At 40.8% G+C, this 24,906-nt stretch overlaps 1 protein-coding gene across 1 annotated transcript in view; it reads left to right on the top strand.

Moving 5' to 3' along the window:
* unc5db (unc-5 netrin receptor Db) overlaps positions 1–24,906 on the top strand; it is a 162,237-nt gene that overhangs the window by 124,566 nt on the left and 12,765 nt on the right. The window contains exons 9-13 of the mRNA XM_017451208.3: positions 1,618–1,803; positions 8,400–8,669; positions 11,401–11,485; positions 19,295–19,466; positions 23,496–23,720. Of these exons, the coding sequence (XP_017306697.1) occupies positions 1,618–1,803; positions 8,400–8,669; positions 11,401–11,485; positions 19,295–19,466; positions 23,496–23,720 (938 nt within the window). The remainder of the gene's footprint in view (positions 1–1,617; positions 1,804–8,399; positions 8,670–11,400; positions 11,486–19,294; positions 19,467–23,495; positions 23,721–24,906) is intronic.

The following is a 24,906-nucleotide window of genomic DNA, read 5'->3' as shown; positions in this document are numbered from 1 at the left end:
TGAGACGTTAAACCGAGGTCCTGACTCTCTGTGGTTGTTAAACATCCCAGGACACTTAAATAAAAAGACTAGGGATATAATCCCGGTGTCCTGGCGAAATTCCCCCATTGACCCTCCCTAATAATCCCCATCTCTGAACTGGCTACATCACTCTTCCTCGCCTCTCCACTAATAGCTGGTGTGTGGTGGGCGTTCTGGAGCACTATGGCTGCCGTCGCATCATCCAGGTGGATGCTACACACTGGTGGTGGTTGAGGAGATCCCCCCATACTATGTAAAGCTCTGTGAGTGTCTAGAAAAGTAAATGTAACTAACTTCTAGCAGCTATAAACATTCTCACCAGCATCTCTCTCTTCAAGTTCCAAGTAAATGCTGACACTGGAGACTCCTTCCATAAATGTTAACTAAACTTACAGAAAACGTCACCATGAACGATCTGTTACTATAAAAAGGATATTAGTGTTAATTCACCTTCTAAGCAGTCAGAATCAAGAACTCAACAGTGTGTGGTACAATCGGAAATAAATATTACAATCATATGGTTGTAATTGCTAAAATTAAAAAATAGCCGGGGACAGTGTGACATCCACTGCGAAGAAGTGAACACACAATGAGGGTTAAAGTTCACTTCTATTGAGTCAGCCTGACGAATGTGGCCACTTAACTCCAAAGCAACATTACCTCATTAGGAAACTTTAAGTACAGCAGGTTGAGCTTACAAGCAGTTATCCAGCGTCGCCCTCCCAGCACGGCCGATGCCCTTTTTCGTCCTCGGCGAGCTGGCAGAGTCCTCGCGCCGCAGAGGTCAGCTGAACAGATGTAGCTTGGTGTGGGGTGCTGGCACACTGCAGCGTCTCTGATTAAAGTTGTGAGAGTCCTGGAATTTTGCACCTTCCCAGATCACAGTCATGTGCCAAGCGCATCGTCATACTCTGCTAAACGTATGCATATTGCACCTGTTCCCATTTGCACAGGTGTCCAAGGGATTTGCCAGACAAATCATGAGTGCTGGGCATGACAGCCATTTTTCAGTGGTCGTAATTGAACCCTGACCCCCATTAATGCTCTCACTTTTCCGTGCCAGCCATTTTTTTTTTTTTTTTTTTTTTTTTTTTTTGCATGGTAGGGGGTGGGATTCATCTTGGAAAAGGAACTACTTACATGGAGCCAGCAGTTATCAATCCTTATTTACACCCTTTGTTTTAATCAATGCTAATTCACAATCCTGGACTGTTATAGAGTCGCATGCCTTCTTAAAAACATTCCTATTTTAAAAGTAATTGGTAATGTGGAAATAAAATAAACCTGGCTGGAGTTTTATATCGTAAATGCAATTATAGATTAGCTAGGTGAGCGACCACTATGACATAACACTGCCTGGATTTGTGCGAACCAAGGTATTTCTTCGTTAAAGCATGTTATGCTTGCAAACTGTAATAGTTAGCTGACTAAATGAAATTATCTTTAAACTTAATACAAAGCATACAGTGTAATGGAGAAATCTGGACTACTACTATCCATCTGTCTAGCTAGCTCAGACTCTCATGCTCTCATGCACTAAATATTTCCAATGCAGCTAACATATATCTCCACATCTCTGTGGTCTTGCTCTTGCAGGTATGGATGGCTCCAACGAGGTGGCGCTGTACTCGGGACTGGCAGCAGGAGCCATCGCCGTCACTGTCCTCATCATATCTGTTACGTTGTACCGCCGGAGCCAGAGCGAATACGGCGTGGATGTCATCGACTCGTCTGCCCTCGCTGGTGGATTCCAGTCCTTCAACTTCAAATCCACCAGACAAGGTGAGACAGGATAGGCTGAGTGATGGCTTAGATTGATCAACCCATTCATTTCTGTTCAGTGAGAATCTGACGGAGGAAAAATTTCTAGGCAGTGGAAGCAGATGTTCGCACTCTGCTGTGTGCACGTAATAGATTTATGAGATCATGCAGTGTTGCCCTTGGCCTGTTTGAACTAAAGGTCTGTGGAGTTGTTCTTCATGCAGAAACTGATGCAGAACAGAGGCTCAAAGTGTCTCAGTGTTGACCCATATGTCCTCACAGAGGTGCATGCTGTGCTGCACATCAGTTTCATTCTTTTTTATGAGCGAGTCTATCATTCCTGCCTCGCACCGCTCAGGCTGATCATGGTTACAGCGAGTCACTGTGAACATGCTGTGCTCATGGTCCGGAGAGGCATGTCTACCCCCTGTCTGCACACAACACCCACCACCACCACTGTCTTCCCCACACAAACCATACAGAGGGAGGAAGGGATGTGGGCTCAGTTGGGTATCGTCCCGCAAACCCATCAGTCTTGTTTAACTAGCCCAGCTGTCCCAGCCCTCCTGCTCATCATTCTGAGCACTGTAAATGATTCTTACTCGGCTCCTATCATTCCCCTCAATGTCACTCTTTTCGATTACAGCAGTTTTTCCCACCACTGGACGACTGTAATTCCTGCCACTGTCATTCCCACCACTGGACCACTGACGTTCCTGTTTATTGGACGACTGTCTTTCCAGGCTATTGGGCCTGTGTCATTTCTGTATATTGAACCATTATTGTTTAAGTCTGTTGTATCACTGCCATTCAAGCACGCTAAACCACTGCCATTCCTGCCTACTGGGCTGTCCTTCCTGCACTGGACAAATCATTTAAACCTGTTGTATGACAGCAATTCCTGTCTATTTGTCGACTGTCATTCTTGACTATTGGTCTACTCGTTTCCGTCTATGGGACAATTCCGTCGCTCATCACTGCCTGTTAGATTATGGTCATTCCCACCGATTGGACAACTATCATTGAAGCCTATTGGACTTCACTCCTCCCTGCCTATTGGATGACAGTCATTGAAGTCTGTTGGACGACAGTGACTCTTATCTATCGGACAACTGTCATTCAAGCCTAATAGATGGCTACCAATTAAACCAAGTGGATGACAGTCAAACCTGCCTATGGGAAGATTATTGTTTAAGCCTATTAGATGAGTATCGTTCCTGCCTATTTGATGACTATCAGTGGTCTAGTGCACAACAGCCATTCTGTATAATCGGCAACTGTTGTGTCCTGCCTATGGGGCAACTATCATTCTAACCTACTTTCAGCCTATTGGATGATTGTGAAAGCTGCCTTTTGGACAACTACAGTTTAAGTCTAATGTACAGCTACATTGAGTGACTATCATATAAGTCTATAAGGCAACTGGCATTTGACATAAATGTCAGACGACTGTCATTCCTTATCATCATCCACACCATTTGAACATTCTTGTATGTCCTATCAGTGAGCGTAGCTCAGTAATTTGTGATGGTGTGATTATAAGTGTTGTAATATGCAGTAATAAAACAGCACCTGCCAGAGCCATTCTCACTACTGGACCACAGACACTATCATTCTTTACTATATAGCAGGCTACTGTTATTTCTAATGGCATTGCACTGGCAGACATCCCATCATTGACCTTCCTGGACCACACCACAACTATGTGGTGCACATGTGGATGGGACTGTGGGAAGTGTGCTCGGGTGATAAAAGTCACATGCTGTATGACTCTTTTCTGTTTTCTTGCTTATTTTAATTATGCACCAGTGTTTAGTCCTTCTTCAGATCTGTAAATTTATGTCAGTGTGTTAATTTGGTTAAAAAAAAAAAAAAAATTCAATTTTTCAGACTGCATGAAGTCACTCATACAAACAATTAAGATGAGCACTGCACTAGCACTGCCACAATGCAAGCCCTTGACATTTCATTTCGGTTTAATAACTTTTTACACTTAAAAAAAAAAAAGTTTCACATTAAGCAGCTCAGGTGATAATCCTAAACATAATCTCCTCCTTCCTTCTCGATCTCTATCTTTCTCTCTCTCCCCTGTTCTCCATCAGATGAAGGGTTGAAACAATAAAGAACTCATAATAATGTAATGCCGTACTAGAAAGAGCACATTAATGTAAAGCTGTGATTTGAATTACAGCTGCAATCCTGTCAGAGCTGCTGTTCTAGAAACTTCCATCCAAGAATCAACACCCTTGACTAATCAGACTAATGATGTGGTATAGAACAAATGAACAACTGGCTTCTGAAATTTGCTTCATATCTATGTGAGTGTTCATTGTGCTGTTTTGAAAAGAAAAAAAAAAACATTTCCATCTCATATTACATCTCACGCTTGCAAATTTGTATGAAAAATATGTTCGGAACACTGTGACCCGGTTTGAATGAAATTGAAAAATTCAACCGCGTCACCTTTTGATTTTCCAATGCAGTGATTTATTGAGTCTTGTTTTGAATTAGAACCGTTTTATACAATTTCTATTCTCCAGTGAGGGCGGAGTCTATCAGTATTTGGTGCACTGACTGATAGCCATGTCTTCTACCTGTCTGTCAATTTTGATAAGAATTGGACAGTGTTAAGGATTCAGAACCAGTTGAAGGTTCTATGAAATTACCGAAATGACCTGAAATACTAATGAGCTCAAAATGATATGTGTGTCGAACTAAACGGTTATAATGGAATGTTTGGGTGTTTTGATGTAAGGAATGCATGCCAAGAAGAATTTCTGTTTTAATACTCATAGTTCAAGAATTCAGTTGCTTACCCTAAGGCGGTTGTGGCTCAGGTGGTGAGCGGGTTGTACACTAATCGTAGGGTTGGCGGTTTGATTCCCGGCCCACGTGACTCCACATACTGAAGTGTCCTTGGGCAAGACACTGAACCCCAAGTTGCTCCCGATGGCAAGTTAGCGCCTTGCATGGCAGCTCTGCTACCATTGGTGTGGGTGTGGGTGTGTGTGTGTGAATGAGACACAGTGTAAAGCACTTTGGATAAAAGTGCTATATAAGTGCAGCCCATTTACCCTAACAAGCCCATTCACCAATTAAGTCACCACTAGAAGGCGCACGCTATCAAACATCATCTCCTCTATAGCTGCTTGACCTTTTTACTGGCGTTCCATGTCAAGTGTAGCATGTCTCTGCACAGGGGCATCTCGGCTTCCTTTCACTCTTACAGCAGCAGCATGGACAACGAAAGCCCCAGGGAATATGAATATATATATATATATATATATATATATATATATATATATATATATATATATTTCATTCATTTTCTCTATGTCTTTATTCTTTCATTTATTTATTTGGACGCTTTTCTGTCATTAGTTTTCTCCATGCTTGTATTTATGCCACATGAACAGAAATTCTGTGTAGCCTCGGTTAATCATAGAGTCACCATCTTGGAGAATGATTCATCTGATCCATTATCACATGCACCAAAAGATTGAATGAGCGTGTCTACACATGACTGGAGCAGTGTTGGCTTGTGTGTAGAGCACGAGTTACACAAAGCATTTGGTGACTGAATTGTCAGTGACAGTGATCAGTTCGCCCTGGGGTAATTTATGGTTTTCCTAAAAATAAGGGCCATTAGCCTCGCGCCTCTTGCTGCGTGGCAGCTGGGCTGAGGGTTACAGTCTGTGCGGCACGTGGCACAGGGCGAGCCGGGCACAGGGGCAAGCTGGCAGAGGTGGAGGAGGAACGGTGAAGTATGACCACCGCCTGCTGGAGCTCATGCTGGGATCATCCCAATTTAGTCACTCTTCTCAAAACAAGAAGGTCACCCAAAGTGAGCTCAAATGGATACTCCCTAGGAAGAGGAAGAAAACGAAAGGTAGGAGGGAAGGAGGGAGCATTAGGGCAAGGGAAGATGATAAAGATATCACACCACGGGAGATTTGAGTCATCGCTAACAGCGAAGAGAAAAACATTTCTAAGAAAGTAAAGCCCGAGCAATTAAAAACAACTTGTGAGTAGCAGTAACGTGTAAAGCATGCTAATGAAACACAGCGGTTCGGTTTGTGGAGGACAAAATGGTTGCTTTTGGGGGGTTTTTTATATTAACTGTGGAGTGCAGGTCCAGAAGCTTTCGTTTATACATGTTGTTTATGTTGTTCATGTTTATATATATAAAATGAAATGAATATTAAAGTAACCTTTTCACTTTAGCACCCACAGCAAGTGTTAAACCAAGGTATTTATAGCACAGTTAAAAAACAAACGGATAAAACCTGTAATCGCTGCTTTCTGATGCTACAGTTACACTCTGACTCCAGCCGTATTTCCGCAGTAGTTTCCGCAGTATATGTCATGACATCATGACGGTATAATGACAGCATCATGATCACTGATGTCACGATACGTTGTTCCGCGATAACGCAGGTATCGCAAGTTGATTTAAAGCAGCTGATTAGATGTTGATGTTTGGTACCATTTCAAATCTTTATACGTTTTTAATCTTTCACATTTTTACAGATTTGTTTTAAACGATTGTTAAATTGTTTCTTTACAAAAAACAAATCATTTAAAAAAAAAACTCTTTTTGTTTGGTGACAGTTTGTTAGCAAACCTAAATATCGTCATGCATATGATGTATCGTAGAAATGTCTTTATGTATCGTGATATGATATCTTCAGCATAACACTCACCTATACAGTGCTGCTCTAGACCAATGTTCACTACGCAGTAATAGCTATGGACACTTTTCCCCCCACAAAAAATACTTATTTTATTTTTTTTTTTCATTTGACACAATTTCAAATGAAATCTCTCTGTTTTTAGTGTACTGTCTGTCTGTTGCTGCTGTACTGTGTGTCTGTTTTTGGAGTACTGTGTGTCTGTTGTTGCTGTACTGTCTGTCTGTTGTTGCTGTACTGTGTGTCTGTTTTTGGAGTACTGTGTGTCTGTTGTTGCTGTACTGTGTGTCTGTTGTTGCTGTACTGTCTGTCTATTGTTGCTGTACTGTCTGTCTGTTGTTGCTGTACTGTGTGTCTGTTTTTGGAGTACTGTGTGTCTGTTGTTGCTGTACTGTGTGTCTGTTGTTGCTGTACTGTCTGTCTGTTGTTGCTGTACTGTCTGTCTGTTGTTGCTGTACTGTCTGTCTATTGTTGCTGTACTGTCTGTCTGTTTTTGGAGTACTGTGTGTCTGTTGTTGCTGTACTGTCTGTCTATTGTTGCTGTACTGTCTGTCTGTTTTTGGAGTACTGTGTGTCTGTTGTTGCTGTACTGCCTGTCTGTTGTTGCTGTACTGTGTGTCTATTGTTGCTGTACTGTCTGTCTGTTTTTGGAGTACTGTGTGTCTGTTGTTGCTGTACTGTGTGTCTATTGTTGCTGTACTGTCTGTCTGTTTTTGGAGTACTGTGTGTCTGTTGTTGCTGTACTGCCTGTCTGTTGTTGCTGTACTGTGTGTCTGTTGTTGCTGTACTGTCTGTCTGTTGTTGCTGTACTGTCTGTCTGTTGTTGCTGTACTGTCTGTCTGTTGTTGCTGTACTGTCTGTCTGTTTTTGGTGTAGACTGTTTTTCCTGTACTGTCCGTCTGGCTGTTTTTGGAGTACTGTTTGTGTGTCTGTCTGTCTGTTTTTGGTGCACTGTCTGTCTGTTTTTGGAGTACTGTCTGTCTGTTTTTGAAGTACTGTCTGTCTGTTTTTGGTGTACTGTCTGTCTGTTTTTGGAGTACTGTCTGTCTGTTTTTGGAGTACTGTCTGTTTTTGTGTACTGTCTGTCTGTCTGTCTGTCTGTCTGTTTTTGGTGTACTGTCTGTCTGTTTTTGGAGTACTGTCTGTCTGTTTTTGGAGTACTGTCTGTCTGTTTTTGGTGCACTCTCTGTCTGTTTTTGGAGTACTGTCTGTCTGTTTTTGGTGCACTGTCTGTCTGTTTTTGGAGTACTGTCTGTCTGTTTTTGGAGTACTGTCTGTCTGTTTTTGGAGTACTGTCTGTCTGTTTTTGGTGTACTGTCTGTCTGTTTTTGGAGTACTGTCTGTCTGTTTTTGGTGTACTGTCTGTCTGTTTTTGGTGCACTGTCTGTTTTTGGTGTACTGTCTGTCTGTCTGTCTGTCTGTCTGTCTGTTTTTGGTGTACTGTCTGTCTGTCTGTCTGTTTTTGGTGTACTGTCTGTTTTTCCTGTACTGTCCGTCTGTCTGTTTTTGGAGTACTGTCTGTCTGTTTTTGTAAGATTCAGGAATGATTGCGAGACTGATGCACTCGCAGCCTGATGTCATCACAGCCTCGGGCTGATTTTCAATCGTTAAAACTATCCAGTTCTACTCCCTCTAATTTATCGACAGTCTGATTTCAGATCATAAATATTCAACATGTTTAATATATTTACGACTCAACATTTTGTAGTGTGGCGAGAATGCTGACTCCCGTAAAAAAAATTTAAAAAAAAGGATTCTGACTCGAGCCGGTCTGGACTGGACGAGCTGGGTCGATCTGATCCTCTGAGCCTTGGCTTTATGCACACTGTTGCAAAATGCACACTCACTCGTGCTAGTTCTTTCCATCGATATTGGTTATACTGATTATTGGAGGAGAGAGAGTCAGCTCTGTCTTTCTTCTCTCAGGCAATCCTTTGCTTCTGAATTCGTCCGCCCAGCCTGAGCAGACCTACAGCTTCCGTGACCCTGTGGGGAAAGAGCTGTTCGACCCGCTGCCTGACGCCACAGCTAAAGTCCAGAGCTCCTTCACGGCTGAGTACCACTCCAAGACCTACCCCCAGGGCCTGGCGTCACCAGTGCCCACCAACAACGGACCCTACAACTCCTATAAGACTCATCTGAGGAGCAGCGGCGTGTTCGGACACCAGGGAGGACGACTCGTCATGCCCAATGCAGGTAGAGCTGTGGAGATACACCACTCCACTGAGTCTCTATGAGCTTTCTTCAATTCTCTTCAGAATGTGTTCTGCAGTACAGGTTCCTAGAGGCGCTGGGAAATATCTGAAATCTGATATGATAGCACATCGTCACGGCTTTAATCACAAATTCTACATTTACTAAGAGGACATCATTAAGTGGCAGCTCAGGGTTCCGTTTGTTAAGAGAAACGTTTTATTTATTTGTTTATTTGCTTATTCATTTATTTGCATACATGTTTGTCTATTTATTTACTTACTCTTTTATTTATTTGTTTGCTTGTTTATTTATTTGCTTACTCATGGGTTGGCTTATAAATTTGCATGTTTGCTTGTTTATTTATTTATTTGCTTATTTTTGGGTTGCTTATTTATTTGTTTACTGGGGTTTTTTTTTAGTTGTCTGCTTATTTATATGCTTGTGTGTTTGCTTATCTGTTTATTTGCCCATTTGTTGGCTTATTTGTTATTTGCTTATTTGTTTATCGATGATTATTTTTTATTTGCTTATTTGTTGTTTATTTATTTCATTTTTTTGCATTTATTTATTTGCTTGCTTGATTATTTTTTTATTGTCTTGTTTGTTTTTTTATTTACATATTGGCTTACTTGTTTATTTATTTGCTTGCATATTTGTGTGTTTGCTTCTAAAGTTGAATTTTTTTTTTTAATTATTTGCTAATTTTCTGGTGCTTATTTATTTGTTTGCTTAGAAATTTGCGTATTTGTTGGTTTATTGTTTGCTCATTTATTTGTTTGCTTCTTTTTGTTGTTGTTGTTGTTGTTGTTGTTGTTGTTGCTTGTGTAGTTCTGCTCGTACAGTTTTGTAAACAGACATGCAGACATTCGTTCGGAGCCGAATTGTACCGTGACACTCCTAGGAGCCGGCTGAGGTCAGTATGATTTGTAGAAACTGAACGTTCGGATGATCTTTAAAGAAACGCTAAAGCTGCAGCGTTAACATTACTTTCTCATAGCTGTCTTCGTTTAATAATGAGTCTGAGGGAGAACAGCTTCATTCTAGCTTTGAATGTTATAATTGCCTGAGTTTATGTTTTTATGCCTTTAGTCAGTACACAGACGTAAATCCCAAAATCACAAACCCTAACCCAGCACTCCCAACCCTTTTCTCATGATAAAGAGCATCATTAGCACAAATCCGCTGCAGAAACGCGTGATGAGACGTGTTCGATTTAGCCGTGATGCGCCGTGAGACAATCGCAATTTTCATTGGCTAATGAGCGAAAAGGTCAACAGTCCACCAGGCCTGCTTTCTCTTCTAAAGGGTACTTCAGTCCTCTTTAGAGTCACAATGAAATCACCAGTGTGTGTGTGTGTGTGTGTGTGTGCGTTTGAATGACTGTCATGAAGCAGTTTGAAAACACTCCAGTTGTTAAACTCTACAAGGATATTTGCGAAAGCACGACTACATACAGACTTTTGGATAATGAAAAAGAAATAGCTGTAATGACACAGGGTTAAAAGATTTTTTTTTTATTTTTTTTTTATAAAGTGAACGTGTAAAAAGACACATTGAGAAAATTAACTAACACTTGTATTGGTCTTTTAGAGCACTTCTCCTTCTCTCTCTCTACGCTCTCTCTTATCTATTCAAGGAGATGACAGAACGCCCCTAACGGCACAGAGACATGACCTTGAAAGCACTCAAGCCTGCTCGATCCTCCATTTTATGTTCCTGTGGCTCAGAAGTGACTGCATTTTATACTTTATATCTTAACCTGAGCACTCACCATCCAACATGCGATTAAAGCTGCACATCTAACTCTAATCATTCACGTTTTCTACCACAGCGCAGTATTTACAGGAACTAACCTGCTGCATGGACCTTCCACGACATTAAAAGTAACTATACAGGGATTTGTAATTTGACTTGTCCAATCTCTGGCTGTCTGAGAAAATGGCGTAAGATGCACTGAACGCTCATAAGTCGTAAGAAAACGTGCAAACAATAACCCCGGCCTCCAAATCCTAACATAAACCTTTGACTCGTGCGAATTTTTATGAATTGGCACGTCTGAGATATTTATAATGGGGGAAAAAATAACCCTGCAAACATTGAGGAGTAGGGGTCCGCAGTTCAGCATCAGATAATACACTCCGAGTGCAGCTCAAGAATACTCTTTCCATGTTAATAAATCCTGAGTAAATCCTCTTGTTGTTCTGAATAACCCCATCATTTTCCTCGTCGGATCTTAGCGCGGTCTGTGTGAACCCAAGAGCAGAAAAATAAACCTTGCATTCATTATATATTCTTCGAGATAACTAAGAAATCACCAAAGAACTTGTACTCCCACTTGAGATGCTCTCTATTCGAGCTATTTAAAAAAAAAAATATTTAAAAAATCTGAACTATTTGACATAAATACTCAGACACAGAGTCAATTATATTTCCAAAACGACCAATGAGAATTCTTTTAACACGTACACGTGAAATGATAAAGCACGCATTGCATGTGCGTGTAACCGAGCCTGTAATTCGAGAGCATGACTACGTTTTTTTTTTTTTTTTTTTGTCATACGAGCAATTACACTGCGATGCGTTTATTCAGAGTTATTATTATCCAGAAACTTGACGTCGGAAAGAAACGCGTTTTCATTCCCGTGTGATTCATTACATCAGCTCGCTTCAGAGGCGAGCGCGTTTCTGACGCGTGAGCTGACGGCAGATGTCTGGCATGTTGTCTGTGCAGGAGTCAGTCTGCTGGTGTCTCATGCGGCCATCGCCGAGGACACGTCCTGGGAAATGTACATGCTCATCGATCAAGGAGAGTCCAGGTGAAACAAAACTATCCCTCCATCGTTCTGTACAATTATTTCCTTTTCTTTTTTTCCTTTTCTCTTTCATTTTCTTTTCCTATTTAACGACACGCCGATACGTCTTAATGTTTCTCATATGATGCACCCTATATCGCATTTGTTTCTGTGTAGTATTGCTCTGTATGTGTTCGGGTTCAGTTCAAGGTAATGCAGTCCTTTAGTAAAGGACGTTTCATTAGGGAAACATTAGGGAGCAGGCAGACGTTAGGTGCAACCAAAAGGACACTCCAAAATCCATTAAACACAATTCTACTAGAAACCAGGACGAAGAAAAAAAACAAGGAAGAGAAGAACAACAGGTTAGACTTAACAACTTAGAATTGCGAGATAAACTCACAAGAGGGATGAGGTGGGGTGGGATGTTGTAGGGTGGGGAGAGCTTAATCAGTCCACAGAGAAATTTCCGATGATGCCACCGGCGTCCGTGTCCAGGAGTCCGAGAGCAAAATTAGCTCTTGCTCGAGCAACACTTTGAAAAGCTCCAGTGGCTTCACGTGTCTCCAAGGAAACATATACGTGTCTTCACCCTCCTTGGTCGATAGAGGCGAAAAGGTTGGGAAATGGCCGCCGTTGAACATTCGCACGGAGACATCGATGCAAATGCTGGACGCAAACGAAGCACAATGCAGCACAGCTATACGACACGGAGCGACGGCAAATACTCTTCTCGCCTAGTTAGCGATCCACAAAAGGGCTCTGACAGTCGATATTAGCATGAAATTGGACACTTTGGATGCTGATCTTTTCGAGCTGGATCGACTGTAGCGCTAAAGTGCTGCTGCATCGTTCTCTTTAGGTAGCGCTGAAGTGAGGGCGAATTCGCACTGCACCGCTATCAGTAAGTAGGAGACACGTGGAAATAGACCAACATGCCAACAAGTAGATCAAATTCCTCTTAAACTAGAAAGAAAAAAAGTCAACTCAGAATGCCAAATTAGAAGAAAAAAAAAGTTTCATTACATTTTAATTGCAGAGATTAATATGTGTAGGGTGGAGAAGAAAAAGTCACCTGACCAACCAGTGAAGACCAGCAGGCAGCGTGGAAAGTAAGAGGTGTAACCAGTCAATAGAAGGAAATAATGCTCACATAAAGCATGCGTGAAACAAATAGGGTCAGAAGTGGCCCAGAGTATGGAAAACGAAAGTGGTCAGAACAAGGTTGTCGGGATTACGCAAATTCCTGTCATGAAATTTGCCCCCCTTTTACATGAGTGATTTTTTCTTCTTCTTCTTCTTCTAGAACATTCCACGTGGTTTTAACACATCAGTGTGAGACTTGATTAACACATGTCTAGCTTTTACCATAATCATGTGACTAAAAATTAGTGTAATTTGATTATACATTGATTTAAATGTATGTGACTTATTTTTTTTTCCTTCAGGGTGTTTGACTGAAGGTCATACGAGGTCACATGACCTTTTTCTGGCAGACAAGTAACCAATGAGATTATTATTATGAAATTATTCCAAAACACAAAATCCCTGGGAGCTAAATGTGGGACTGGATAATGTGATGATGTGATATTGAGATTGCAATAAATTCAAAATTGGGAGTAGCTTTCTAATCATTAGAGCAACAAGTAGCTGATTGGATGTGAAAATATATATTGTGTCAGATGTTTTGTGTTAAATTTAATTGAAATAAAATTATAGTTTCTTGTACTTTTGCATGATAGTGCACAGCGAAGAATGCCTCCAGGCACCAGGGTAGGATGTTTTCGGCGTCTCACTGACACGGAATTGACACTGACTCTGACTCTGACACTTTTCGGCATATCCCAACACTGTTTTGGATCGGTGGATGAGTTTTCGGCAATAACCGTATACCTGAATGTGCACAGCAACTGTGTTTTCTATTGGTTCGCATTTTCAAGGTTTGCGGTGAAATTAACCGCCACCTGAATTAAATTCCTGTCCTGTGTCCTCGCCCATTGAAATAAAATGTAATACTGAAACAGACAGTGATGTCATGTGAAGGACAAAAGAACACCAGACAGCAGGATCGTTACAGTTCAGGCCCCATTATAGGGAAAATCCTACATCCGGATCCTGTGAGATCGTCCCCAGTCTTCCTGACCTTGATCTCCCTTTCTTCTTCCTCGGGTTCTCTTCATTCTCACGATCACAAACGCACGACAGATGGTGCGAGCGTGCGCCTCTCCAAGCCGCAGTCTCTCGGCGTGAGCCTTGTGAGATGATCGTTTTCCCCCTCCGCCCTCGCAAGTCGAGTCACAAGTGCCTTCTGGAGGCGCGTGTGTTTTTGCATGTTCCCTCCTTTAATTGGCTTAAATGACTTTAGCGCAAGGATCAAAACACAGCGCAGCCGCCTCCCGCCACCGAAGCTCGTCACACGGGAAAGCATATTTAAAACGGGTCTCGAATTAGAAGCCTGTCCTCCCGAAATGCTTTAAAGTCAGATGAAGTTAAACAGCACAGGGGTTTAAGTCGAGTTAAATTTTCATTTCCTTTAATCCGTATACGCATGCAGAGTCCGGTGAAATGTTGAGGAGGATTACGGAGCAAGACATGAAACAGCACAGCGTTAATAACGTGTTTGTGAGTGGGGTGGTGTATAAATCTACTGTATTATAGTGTTCAAATCAGCAGGCAGCGATCTAGGCGTAACTTATTGACGAATTTTTGCTTGTAACTTATTTTGACATAACTTTGGAAGTTAAATCGACTCTGAACGCAGACGAGCATCCTGTCAATGATGATTAACACCAACACAGACCATAGTGTCATGGTTAAAACTTCACCCTGTCACTCACGTCCTCCATAACCCTGTATAACCCTGATTTATTTATTTATATTTTCATTTGAACGATACATCCAAACATATAAAGTTTAATAAAGTCGGGGGGGGATAATCGTAACGCTTCACCAATCCTTTCTCCGTTTCTGCCATGGAAAGCGTAATTCATAGTACATGAAGTTCCTTTATTCCCGCATTAAGCAGAGTAACGACCCCGTGACGGCCTCGTCTCATCTCCGCTGAAGGAGAACCAGCCTGCCTGTCATTGCTCACTCTTGTATGCAGCCTTAAAAGGGAACAAGGGGCCGACGTGAAACAATTACGGTGAGCGGATGCAAAACGGGAGTGTTCCGAGTCATTGTGCACACGGACGTAGACCGAGCTTTCTATTAGCCGAGAGAGACGGCGCATTGCAGAAAAGTCAGGAATGGAGAAGGTATGACCTTATAAGCCATTTAGACCTCTGCAACGGCATAAAGATGTGAAATAAAGAGGTGTCTCTTTTGCTCGATCAATGCAAACATCACCTCTGGTGATACGGGTATACATGTACATCATTTTAAGGTGCAATTAAACATAAACAAAGAATGGCATTCATTCATGGTTGCCTTTGTGAATTCTTACGCTGCATTCAAATATTGATATTAGCAACGAGTTCCATTTACATTAGTCACTTTTTTACTTGCCGTTCCAACTGGAACATTTGTGCCAGCTGTTACATAATAGCTAAATATTTCCATTAACTGTTGTACTGTGGGACCAAGTACAAACCTGGTAGTTTTCACAATAATTTAACTGCGTTTGAATATGAAACTAATCATAACGGATAAACGCGCACCTACATATCTGTGTGACATCCTGGGAAAAGACTATAGAATCTATAGACTTTACTGAACGAATATATATATGGTGATCTTAATCACATGTTTTAGCATTTTTAAAACGTGGCTAACCTCTATATTATTTCCAGTACTGGCTATTGTGATTCAAATAACCACTCTTTACAACCGTGGTGAGCAGAAAAGCCTTTCAGAATGCGCAATACGTCAAAACCTTGAGGCGGATGGGCTTCAGCAGCAGAAGACCACTCACGCAAGATCCACTCAGCCCTAAAACAGGAATCTGCAGCTACAGTGGGCACCAAAACTCGATGGTTATAGATTGGGAAAAGACCAGGCGATGTTTTTCAACTCTCAATCTTCAACTATTCATTTTGGATGGAGATACGGATAGAAATAATTTCTGTTAAGTTCATATATTAGGTTCATTTTGTACGTTCACTGCAGATGTTTATTTGTCATGATTTTTTTTTTTTAATAGTAGATTCTGATAGCATGTCTAGCGAACTATCCAGATCTTTCTGGAATGTACCAAACCCAACAGTGAAGTGACTCTGAAATGCGATTAGGGGGCTACTGGTGTCAACATTAAACAACAGTTCCCTGATTTGGGAAAGACGTTGTTTTGGAAGCGTGTTCGCTTGCTTGCTCGGGCACGTTAGATCGAAAGCTTTCCAGAAAGTTCCACAGGGTGTCTTGGTTGAAACCCATTATGAACTCGAGTGATGTTGCTGAGGTGCTCTACGAGTTCAGGTGTTGGGAATTGCCAAATTGATCTTTGTGATTCTGATTAAATTAGTGCAGGCTAATATTTTTTTGTAATAAGATTTTACGAAAAGGGCGCAATAATAACTGCTCAGTAGTGAACTCAGACTTACTGTAAGCATGGTGCTGGAGGATTGGGATTTGCCCAATCGTTTCCTGTCCCTGATCTGTCACTTTTTGTGATTCTGTTCTCACCTGTAGTGAGAGTGAGCATCTCTCTCTCTCTCTCTCTCTCTCTCTCTCTCTCTCTCTCTCTTTTCTCCTCCTCTGAAGCCGTCATCCATGAAGCTGTCACTCAAACCCTTCTTTGGCCAGGAGGGAGCAGTGGAGAATTGAATTTTCCTCTCCCACAGTCAGTTAGTGCACATCGAATGCACCTTCTCTCTGTAGCATAATAGGAATCCATTAAAATCCACCAAACACAATCGATCACAGCTGCCACCAGAAAGGTGACTTCCCTCCAAGATATTTTAAGCCCATCAGAAATAAGATTATACTCCATCGCCAAGCTTTTATTCCATGTCATCATTTTATTTCATTGGTTTGCCTGTTTGTTTGTTTGTTTGTTTGTTTGTTTTTCCTCGAGGGCTCCTCCGTATTACGTGTCATTACAAGGATTTTACAAAACCCGCGAGTCAAGTCATCAACCGTTGCAATATTAAACATATGTATCAGAATGTGAGAGGTTGTTTGCCGTATTAAAACCCACACCTCCACTCTATCAGATATCCATTAAATCCGAGACCCCGTCAGGAGCAGCGTGGCCACTAATGGCTCCCTTTCATTCCTCGTTAAGTCTCACAGGGATGAATCATCCGTCACTTTGAATAATGCACCTCATTACGGACCTGGCTAGCTCCAGCAACAGCCCCTTGACAGTAATGTGGAATAGAATCGCGTCGAGGAAAGATGATGAGGCGCTTTAGATGCTTTGTCGTCCTGTCTCACAGGTGCGTATGACAATCTAGATTTTGGCTCGTGTTACAGATGCAGGAGGTTTCGTTCAGATATTAAACACTAATTATGACTGTGTGGTTAAAAAAGCTTGTTAAGCGGTTCAGGAATTCAAGATGGCCTCATCGTTGGTGTTTCCCTGAGGAAGAATTTATGACTCGGGTCTCGGGTTACTGTCACTAATCTTTCAGATGGTGAGTTGTTTTCCAATAATGGGTACATTTTGTTATTATTATTATTATTATTTGTGATTATTTAGAGCGATCTGATTGGTCAGATGGTATTGATTAATTGCATTTATCTTAAAGAGAGTTGAGAGTATAATTCAAAGTACAGGTTTATATTAATGCACTCGTTCTAACACGTTATCGTTTCTATAGGAACAGCTCATGCTCATCGAGTGTATTCAGCGTTTTTGGAAGGAGTCTCCAGTGTCAGAGTTTTGAAATAGTCAGCAAGTTTTCCTGTCATGTAATTTTTGTCTCATTAACAAATGAGACAGAGAAATGAGCGAACGACTGTTTGGTTCACGCTATCGACCATAGATCACGATTTCAAATCCAGACGATGCCACATGTATCCGTGGCCAAAACTGGAGCAAAATTGGCTGTCCTGTCTGAGTGGGAGGGGCATATTCTCTCTCTCTCGCTCTCTCTCTCTCCTGCCAAATACAGTGATACTAGCCAATTGTGGGCACCTGTAACCTCATGTATGCAGAAGACAGTAGATTGTGCTTTCCTCTGAGTGTGTTACACTGCCCTGTGCTGCAGTTCATAAAGACGCTGTTGGCTGGCTTCACGTGAGTGAAGTAAGCATGTGTTCACCAACCTTCACCCTCCCCAGTAGGTCCCTGTCGTATAACTGGGAAGAATTGGTTGGTAAATAGCAGAAAGTAGGAGAAGGATCAATTGTAGGGGTGTCTGAAGCTGTAAATAAAGTTATTATTCATACATCTCTCCAAGTGCATTGACAAGTTCGCCTTGGCCTCTCTGGTCCTTAACCCAATGACAGTCGCATTGAACGAGGACATGTGAAGTGCCATCGTGTCTCAGGAGCTCTCGATGATTGCATAAAGGTTTAAAAAAAATTTAAAAATTAAAAAAAAAAATAAAAAAAAAACACCTGAAATAATGAACGGTTTCTTCCGGAAGCCATCATGCATGAAGTATGAAATTGTTAATATGAGTGAGTGGGCACAGATGAATAGGCTGATTGACAGTTATGGTCCTTGTTCCCTCATTGAATTTCATTTCAGCAGTAAGTTCTGAAAAGCCTTTTATGCTTGAGATACAACCTAGAGAACTCAGAAAGTTAGTGCTAATAAGATATTACATAAATTCAGATATTTAATGGATGTTTGCCTTGCCAAATAGTTTCTTGTTAACAGAGGTCATAGAGGATATAATTTTTTTTTAAAAATTGGGGGGGAAAAAAAACAATGTTAATTACTTGGCATACTTTTTCATTCGAACATTTTCAAAATGTCCATTTGAAAACCTGCTTCACGCACCCTTTAATTAACTGTAATTGTAATATAAACAAGACAAAATCTGTTTTTCTTTAAATAAAAAAAAAAGAAAGAAAGATCTGCAGTTGACTAAGATTACTACGAGATCTCCTCACATTCCCTTTGTCCCGAACTTTTATGACGGACGTGAGCCTTCGTTAACTTCGTCGTTCCTTAATGGGCTTTGTGTCATGTTTCATGCACCGTCACAAGGAAAAGATGGAAAGTGATGATAATAGGCTGGAAATTATACACAGAGTCTTATGAATATGCAGCAGCCAGTAAATGACTTGCTCCCAGGTGCCCTTCGAGAATCAGCAGCTTTTTAGTTTTTTTTTTCTTTTCCCTTTCTGCAGAATTATGGGCCTCTCGGCAAAAACATGCTTCCTTTAATGATTTCCAAGACTGCTAACTTGGCAGTTGGGGTAATTGTTTGTGCAGGAACATGCGGTGTGTTCGCACAAGAACAGTCCTTGTGGTGCGCGTTTGATTTGTTTTACGTTACCTGATTGTTAAATCCAGCCAGATGGGCGGATGTGAAATCGTAAAATCGTCTGCAAAACTCGAATGCTAATGTTCCGTTTAACCCTCTCGTTAGGCACACTGTATAGCAAAGGATGCCGCAATGACCTGGATTTATATTTATGTTTTATAACAGTCATTTTCCCCCAATATACAGGGATTAATAGAAATAGATGATGAAAATCCCTTCTCGTGCTTGATGAACCTCCTGATAGACATAGAGCAGATGGGACAGCCATGAACAGTAGTGATTTGTTTCAGATTTATAAACATGGGGCATTTTTAGAACTTTTATTTCACTTTATAATGATCTGAATATAATGATGATCTCTGTGGAATATTTTAGCAATGCTGAACCTTGGCTTTACAGATTTTTTTTGTGTGTGTGTGTGAAACTTTTGCCTTGTCATTTTTCATATCTGCAGCGCACCATCGTTAGAGAGATGCGAAATCCTGCTGGGGCCAGAGGTCACGTACGGCCCCCCAGGTCTCAGTCTGACCTCCCCTGTTGCCATGACGATAGCCCACTGTGCCGAGGTCATCGGCGAGAACTGGAGCGTTCGCCTGAAGAAGAAAACGAAGGACGACGAGTGGGAGGTACGAGGCATCTTCTTCCCCTCTCTCCTTTCTCAACCTCGGCTTCATTTGAAATTCAGATTGGCGAGCAGAGTGGCTGTCTTTGATGTATCATCCCACCTCTCGCGCCGCGCGCGGTTCAGGTTATCTTTTTTAAAAAAAACACTGCAAAAAGAAATGTGTGTACATCTCCAGTTCACAAAGCAGAGCGCTTGTTTCCTGTCAAATAGATGAAGAAAAATTGAGATAGAGGTTCTGTTATGTAATGTCAAGCCAGAGTGTCTCACAGAAGCCACTGGAGAGAGAACTTTAGGGTCATTTCTCAAGGGCACAATAACAGTAGAGGGAATTTACTGTAGGGAAGTTCTCTAACTGCTCAATTTATCACAACTAGCAGAATAACTAGCTTTGAACCAGTCTGGGAACTTGGCTCCAAACTAGTCAGAGACCAAACTAGTCAGAAAATGTAGCTCTAAACTAGTCGGAGAACTTGCATTTAAAGTAGTCAGCTAGCTTAGCTATACAGAACAGCTGTAAACTGGTCAGAGAACTTAAATGTATAGAACTTGTCTCTAAACTACTCAGAGAATTTGTCTATAAACACACCAGAGAATGTAACTAAAGTTGTACGAGGATTTTAGTATATTATTGTGAAAATTATTGTCTCTAAATTAGCAATGACTTGCTAAAACTAGTCAGAATTATTTAGCTATTAACTAGCAAGAGAATTTAGCTAGAATTTAGCCAGAGGACTTCGCTATACACTAGTCAGATTACGTAGTTCTTGATTCGCAGCATGATCAAACCTAAAATCTTAACTCACTATAAAACCTATATTACTTAGATGTAGTGTTTATTTTTATTTTTATTTTTTTTTAGCAAATTAGGCTTCAAATTCACTTTTTATAATAATGATTAGTTGAAATAAATCGAAATATAAAAGTTTTTGGTGGTACAGTGGATCTTACCCTAGCTACTAGCTGAGTGCTGATACACATCCGATTAAAATGATGAGTGCAACATAGACGGACGGATCCATTTCAAATTTAAAACATTACGTTATTGGCTCACTGGCTGGAATGGTGCCGATTGAATCTGTGCTGTTTTGCTTTGCCTAAGCCTCCGGATGAAGCGTTTCGAAATTTAGACCTGAATTCATGGAAAACAATTTCAGTTTGATCTAATTCTACAAACTTCGCTTACAAATTCAAAAAAAAGGCATAAATATTCGGATTTCAAGTCAGATTGCAGCGCCACATTTTGTTGCATGTTCATTACTATTACTGTATGCCGCTACTATTAAGCTTTTAACTATTCCACCCTGCTGTGCGAGGCTAGCGTGGAGCATGTAGCGGGGGGAATAAGCTGAGGCTTTCTGAATGCAGCAAGAGTAGAACAAGGTGGTGACGTGTGAGAAAACGGTACAGGAAACAACAAAAGCAAGACAATTTTGCCACGTAATAACGGGGAGGCCAAAAGAACTGTCAAACGGAGAAGACCTCCGGGCCAAAGTGCCATCAAACACAGCTGCTATCGATCCAACTCCACCGAGGAAAACGAGCTGAAAATATTGGCGCTGTGAAGCAGTCTGAGAAAGAACCGTGTACAGGGTGTCACTCCTGACCTAGTCACTCAGTCAGTGCTAAATCGAATGGTTAACAAGATCTCACACCTCTGATATATATATATATATATATATATATATATATATATATATATATATATATATATATATATATATATATTAGAATTAAGACCTAAAATTGTTTCCGCACATTGCATCAATCCTCAGCAGCATTCTAACAAACATTCCAGTTTTAGAAGCAAATCGACTTGGATCCGTCAACGTCAGCATAGTGAGAACGAATCAATGACCTTCTCTGGGAAGGCCCGGAGAGCCGGCAGTGGTGTCAGTTCACCTCTGTCAACAGCTTGCTCTTCACCTCCATTCACACTTTATACATCATCTTTTCATCCCGGCTCAGGTCGAGTCCTTCGTCCTCACTTCACTGTACACTTGTAGTCTGCATTCAGACTAAAGACACGGCTTTGAAGAAGCCGTATCGCTGTATGTACACGCCTCTGCTCGCGCTAGACACAATCATAGCCCTGTTATTCTCTACAGACATGACTTTGGCTTTGCAGCGATTCGTTCTAACAGAGCGAGTGTGTCTAGCAGCTGGACAAAGCTTTCATATTTAAAAGGGGTAAATAGAAGAAGGCATCTCAGCAGATGGAGTCAATAAATTGCTTTCAGGGCACGCTTCAGAATTAACGTCTTATCGCCATTTTGCACACGTATATCCATCATAAACAGCTTCATAAACAGCTGTGCATGCTAGATGAGAACGTAAGATGAGTAAATAAGCGGCAGTGCTAAATTAGAGGCGGGGTTTAATTCATGCTACAAGTAGTACTTTTCCTTAGCAACAACAACAACAAAATTACATTAGAAGTATACTGTAAGTGCATTAAGCCGGTCCTTCCAGGAGCTTGCAATTTTTCCAAATGACCATAGATTTGGGCAATTTTGAAAAAGGCCGCAGCAAAATCAAACATTTTCTTTAAGTATTCTTAGAAATGCAGGTATATCTATAAATAAACTAGTGTATTACTGAAGTATACCTATGAATGCTAGTATTGAAGTTGTAAGCTAGTCTAGTTCTCATCAAGCATACTTAAAAACGCTAGTATATTCAACATACTATTTTGTACTTACCTTCAATATACTCCAAAATGCTAGTATATTAAACATAACCTAGTGTGCTTTTCTTCAAGTATGCAAATATAATCCCAAATTCAAGTATATCAAAAGTAAACAAGTGCACTTCTCAGATATGCTTAGAAATGCTTGTTTATCGATTGTACCCTAGTGTACTTCACAAGAATACTTAAAAATTCTAGAATCGAGCCGTATCAGGCACAAGCTAGTGTGTGTTTCTTTGAGTATACTTAGAAATGCTAGTACATTAAACATAAAATAGTGTACCTATCTTCAGGTAATGCTGGTATTTTAAATGGTAAACTAGAGTAAGTCTCAAGTACACGTAGATATGATAGTATATCAAAAGTAGTCTAGTGTACTTCACCTCAGGCACGCTTAGAAATGCTAGTATATCAAAGTAAACGGGTGTCGATCAGGTGTAAACGCATATGCTAATATGTCAAACAAAAGCTACTATGTCTTTTCGAGTATACTTAAAAAAAAAAATTAAACTAATGCACTTCTCTTTGAGTGCAATTACAAAAGCTAGAACAGCAAAAGTACACTAGTACACTTCTATTCAAGTTGACATAGGAAATGGAAGAATTTCTAAAGTTAGTGTATTTTTTTCTTAAATCTCTATCAAAAGTAAACTAGTATATTAATTATAAATGCAAGTATTTCTAACATATGCTAGTTTACTATTTTGAGTATATAAGTGTAGCTATATCAAAAGTAAGCTAGTGTACTTCTTAATTACACTTGGAATGCTAGTATATCGATTGTAAGCTGGTGTATTTCTAAAGCATACTTAAAAATGATCGTGTATAATAGTATAATTAGTATATAGTATGATCGGTAGTAGATAGAATAACTGCAAATGCAAGTTTGTCGAACAAGATAGTACACTGTACATATTTTCGAAACGCATCAAGCGTAGACTGGTGCACCTCCCTTAGATGTACACCAGTCTACTCTTTTATCAAAAACGAAATCAAAAGACCAGTGTATTTCTATTCAGGTTAGAAATAAAAGGTGAACTATTGTCATTTTCGAGTATATTCACACATGCTAGCATGTCAAAAGTAAACTAGTGCATTCTCCTGGAGTGTAATCACAAATGCTAATATATTCAACATAAGACTGTGTAACATTTGTATCATCATATATACACTTAGACATATGAAACATTTCCGCAAGTATAAATAACAATATTTGTACTTAACACATAGGGGAATTCTCTCCAAGTATACATTAGCGTACTTACAGTAAACTTTAATACATACCTTACTGAAGGTGTTATTGTCTGCATGTGCCTGCACTAAACCTTCTTTCTCCATCCGCAGGAAGTGATGTCGGCAGAGGACGATTCGACTTCCTGCTACTGCCTCCTGGACTCTGGAAGGTGCCACCTGCTGCTGAGCGAGCCGGGCTCGTATGCCCTCGTGGGCGAACCGCTGAGCGACAGCGCCACCAAGAGGCTGAAGGTGGCTGTGTTTGGCAGCTCACAGTCCTCTATGAGCTACAGTCTGCGGGTGTACTGCGTCGACGACACGCCTCACGCCTTTCAGGTCAGCACCACGAGCATGTGTGTTCGAATAACATAACAGCTGCGAATTACACACTGCGTTGTACTTCAGTGGTGCGATGATGTGTGGGAGTAATGGGGAAAAGATAAACTCTTGAAACCGGCAAACAAGTGAGTTTTTGTTATATATATATTCCATTGTGTTGAATAATTCAAACTGGATTGCAGCTATAGTGTAATATGGCATTGGATCATCCTTTTTTAAAGTATGAAGTAGATACAAAGATGTTCCCTGACTATTATATTGAGTTGTATGGTTAACACAGTGTGTGTGTGTGTGTGTGTGTGTGTGTGGACTTTCTTCATAAAAAATGCATGAAAGGAATTCTTTCAAATGCATAAAATAAATGAAGCATTGCCGTGACTACAAATGCATTAGGACTAAATGAACAAGGCAGCGTCATGCATACAGCGTCTATTTCACTCAGAATAGAGTCGGCCATGAGTATTTTACGATTTTAATTCCACTCAGGTTGGGGTTTAAAGACAACCTGAAGTCGACAAGCTCGCCTCGCTCTATCATGTCCTCATTCAAATGTACAAGGGTCACGTTTCAAAGACAAAATTCGTCTTTGTCAGTAACCTTCCACTAAAGTTCAGCAGATTCTCTAAAGTGCCTCGGATTTCAGGCTACGTTACTGTGAAAGTTGTTGATGAGCTAAAGATAATAATAATAACCAATCAGCAAATACACATTTTTGCTTGGGGGGAGGGGAAGGGAGGGGGGTTTGTCTGGGTGAGCACGGCATTCGAGTCACTATCTCCCTTCCAGTTCAAATACATACAGCCTCGCTCGTGGGACACAATTTACATCTTCCTGCAATAGCCGGATTTCATCCGCCTCCTCTAATTAGCACACCGGTGATTGACTGCAGGCTAGCGTCTGGCTCCGACTCTATGTTTGTTACGGAACACCTACTTTTCTACTGCCAAATTATGCTGCTTCACTAGGATTCTCTCACGTTGCAGAAGAAAAATGTGTTCAGATTTCATTTTTCACATTGGGCCTCATTTATCTATCATTTAGTGAAGCTGTGTGCACCTGTAGATTAGATTCCGCCTCATCTCGGAGTCAGCCGAAAGTGTCTACACAAGAAAGGCTGCACCAATACACCGAAAGTATATTCAGTTGCTGTCATTGGCTTATTCATCTTATTCATATGTCAGTG

This window comes from Ictalurus punctatus, chromosome 22 (genome assembly GCF_001660625.3).
Source record: "Ictalurus punctatus breed USDA103 chromosome 22, Coco_2.0, whole genome shotgun sequence".
Classification (NCBI taxonomy): domain Eukaryota; kingdom Metazoa; phylum Chordata; class Actinopteri; order Siluriformes; family Ictaluridae; genus Ictalurus; species Ictalurus punctatus.
This window is presented reverse-complemented; position numbering and strand designations above follow the sequence as displayed.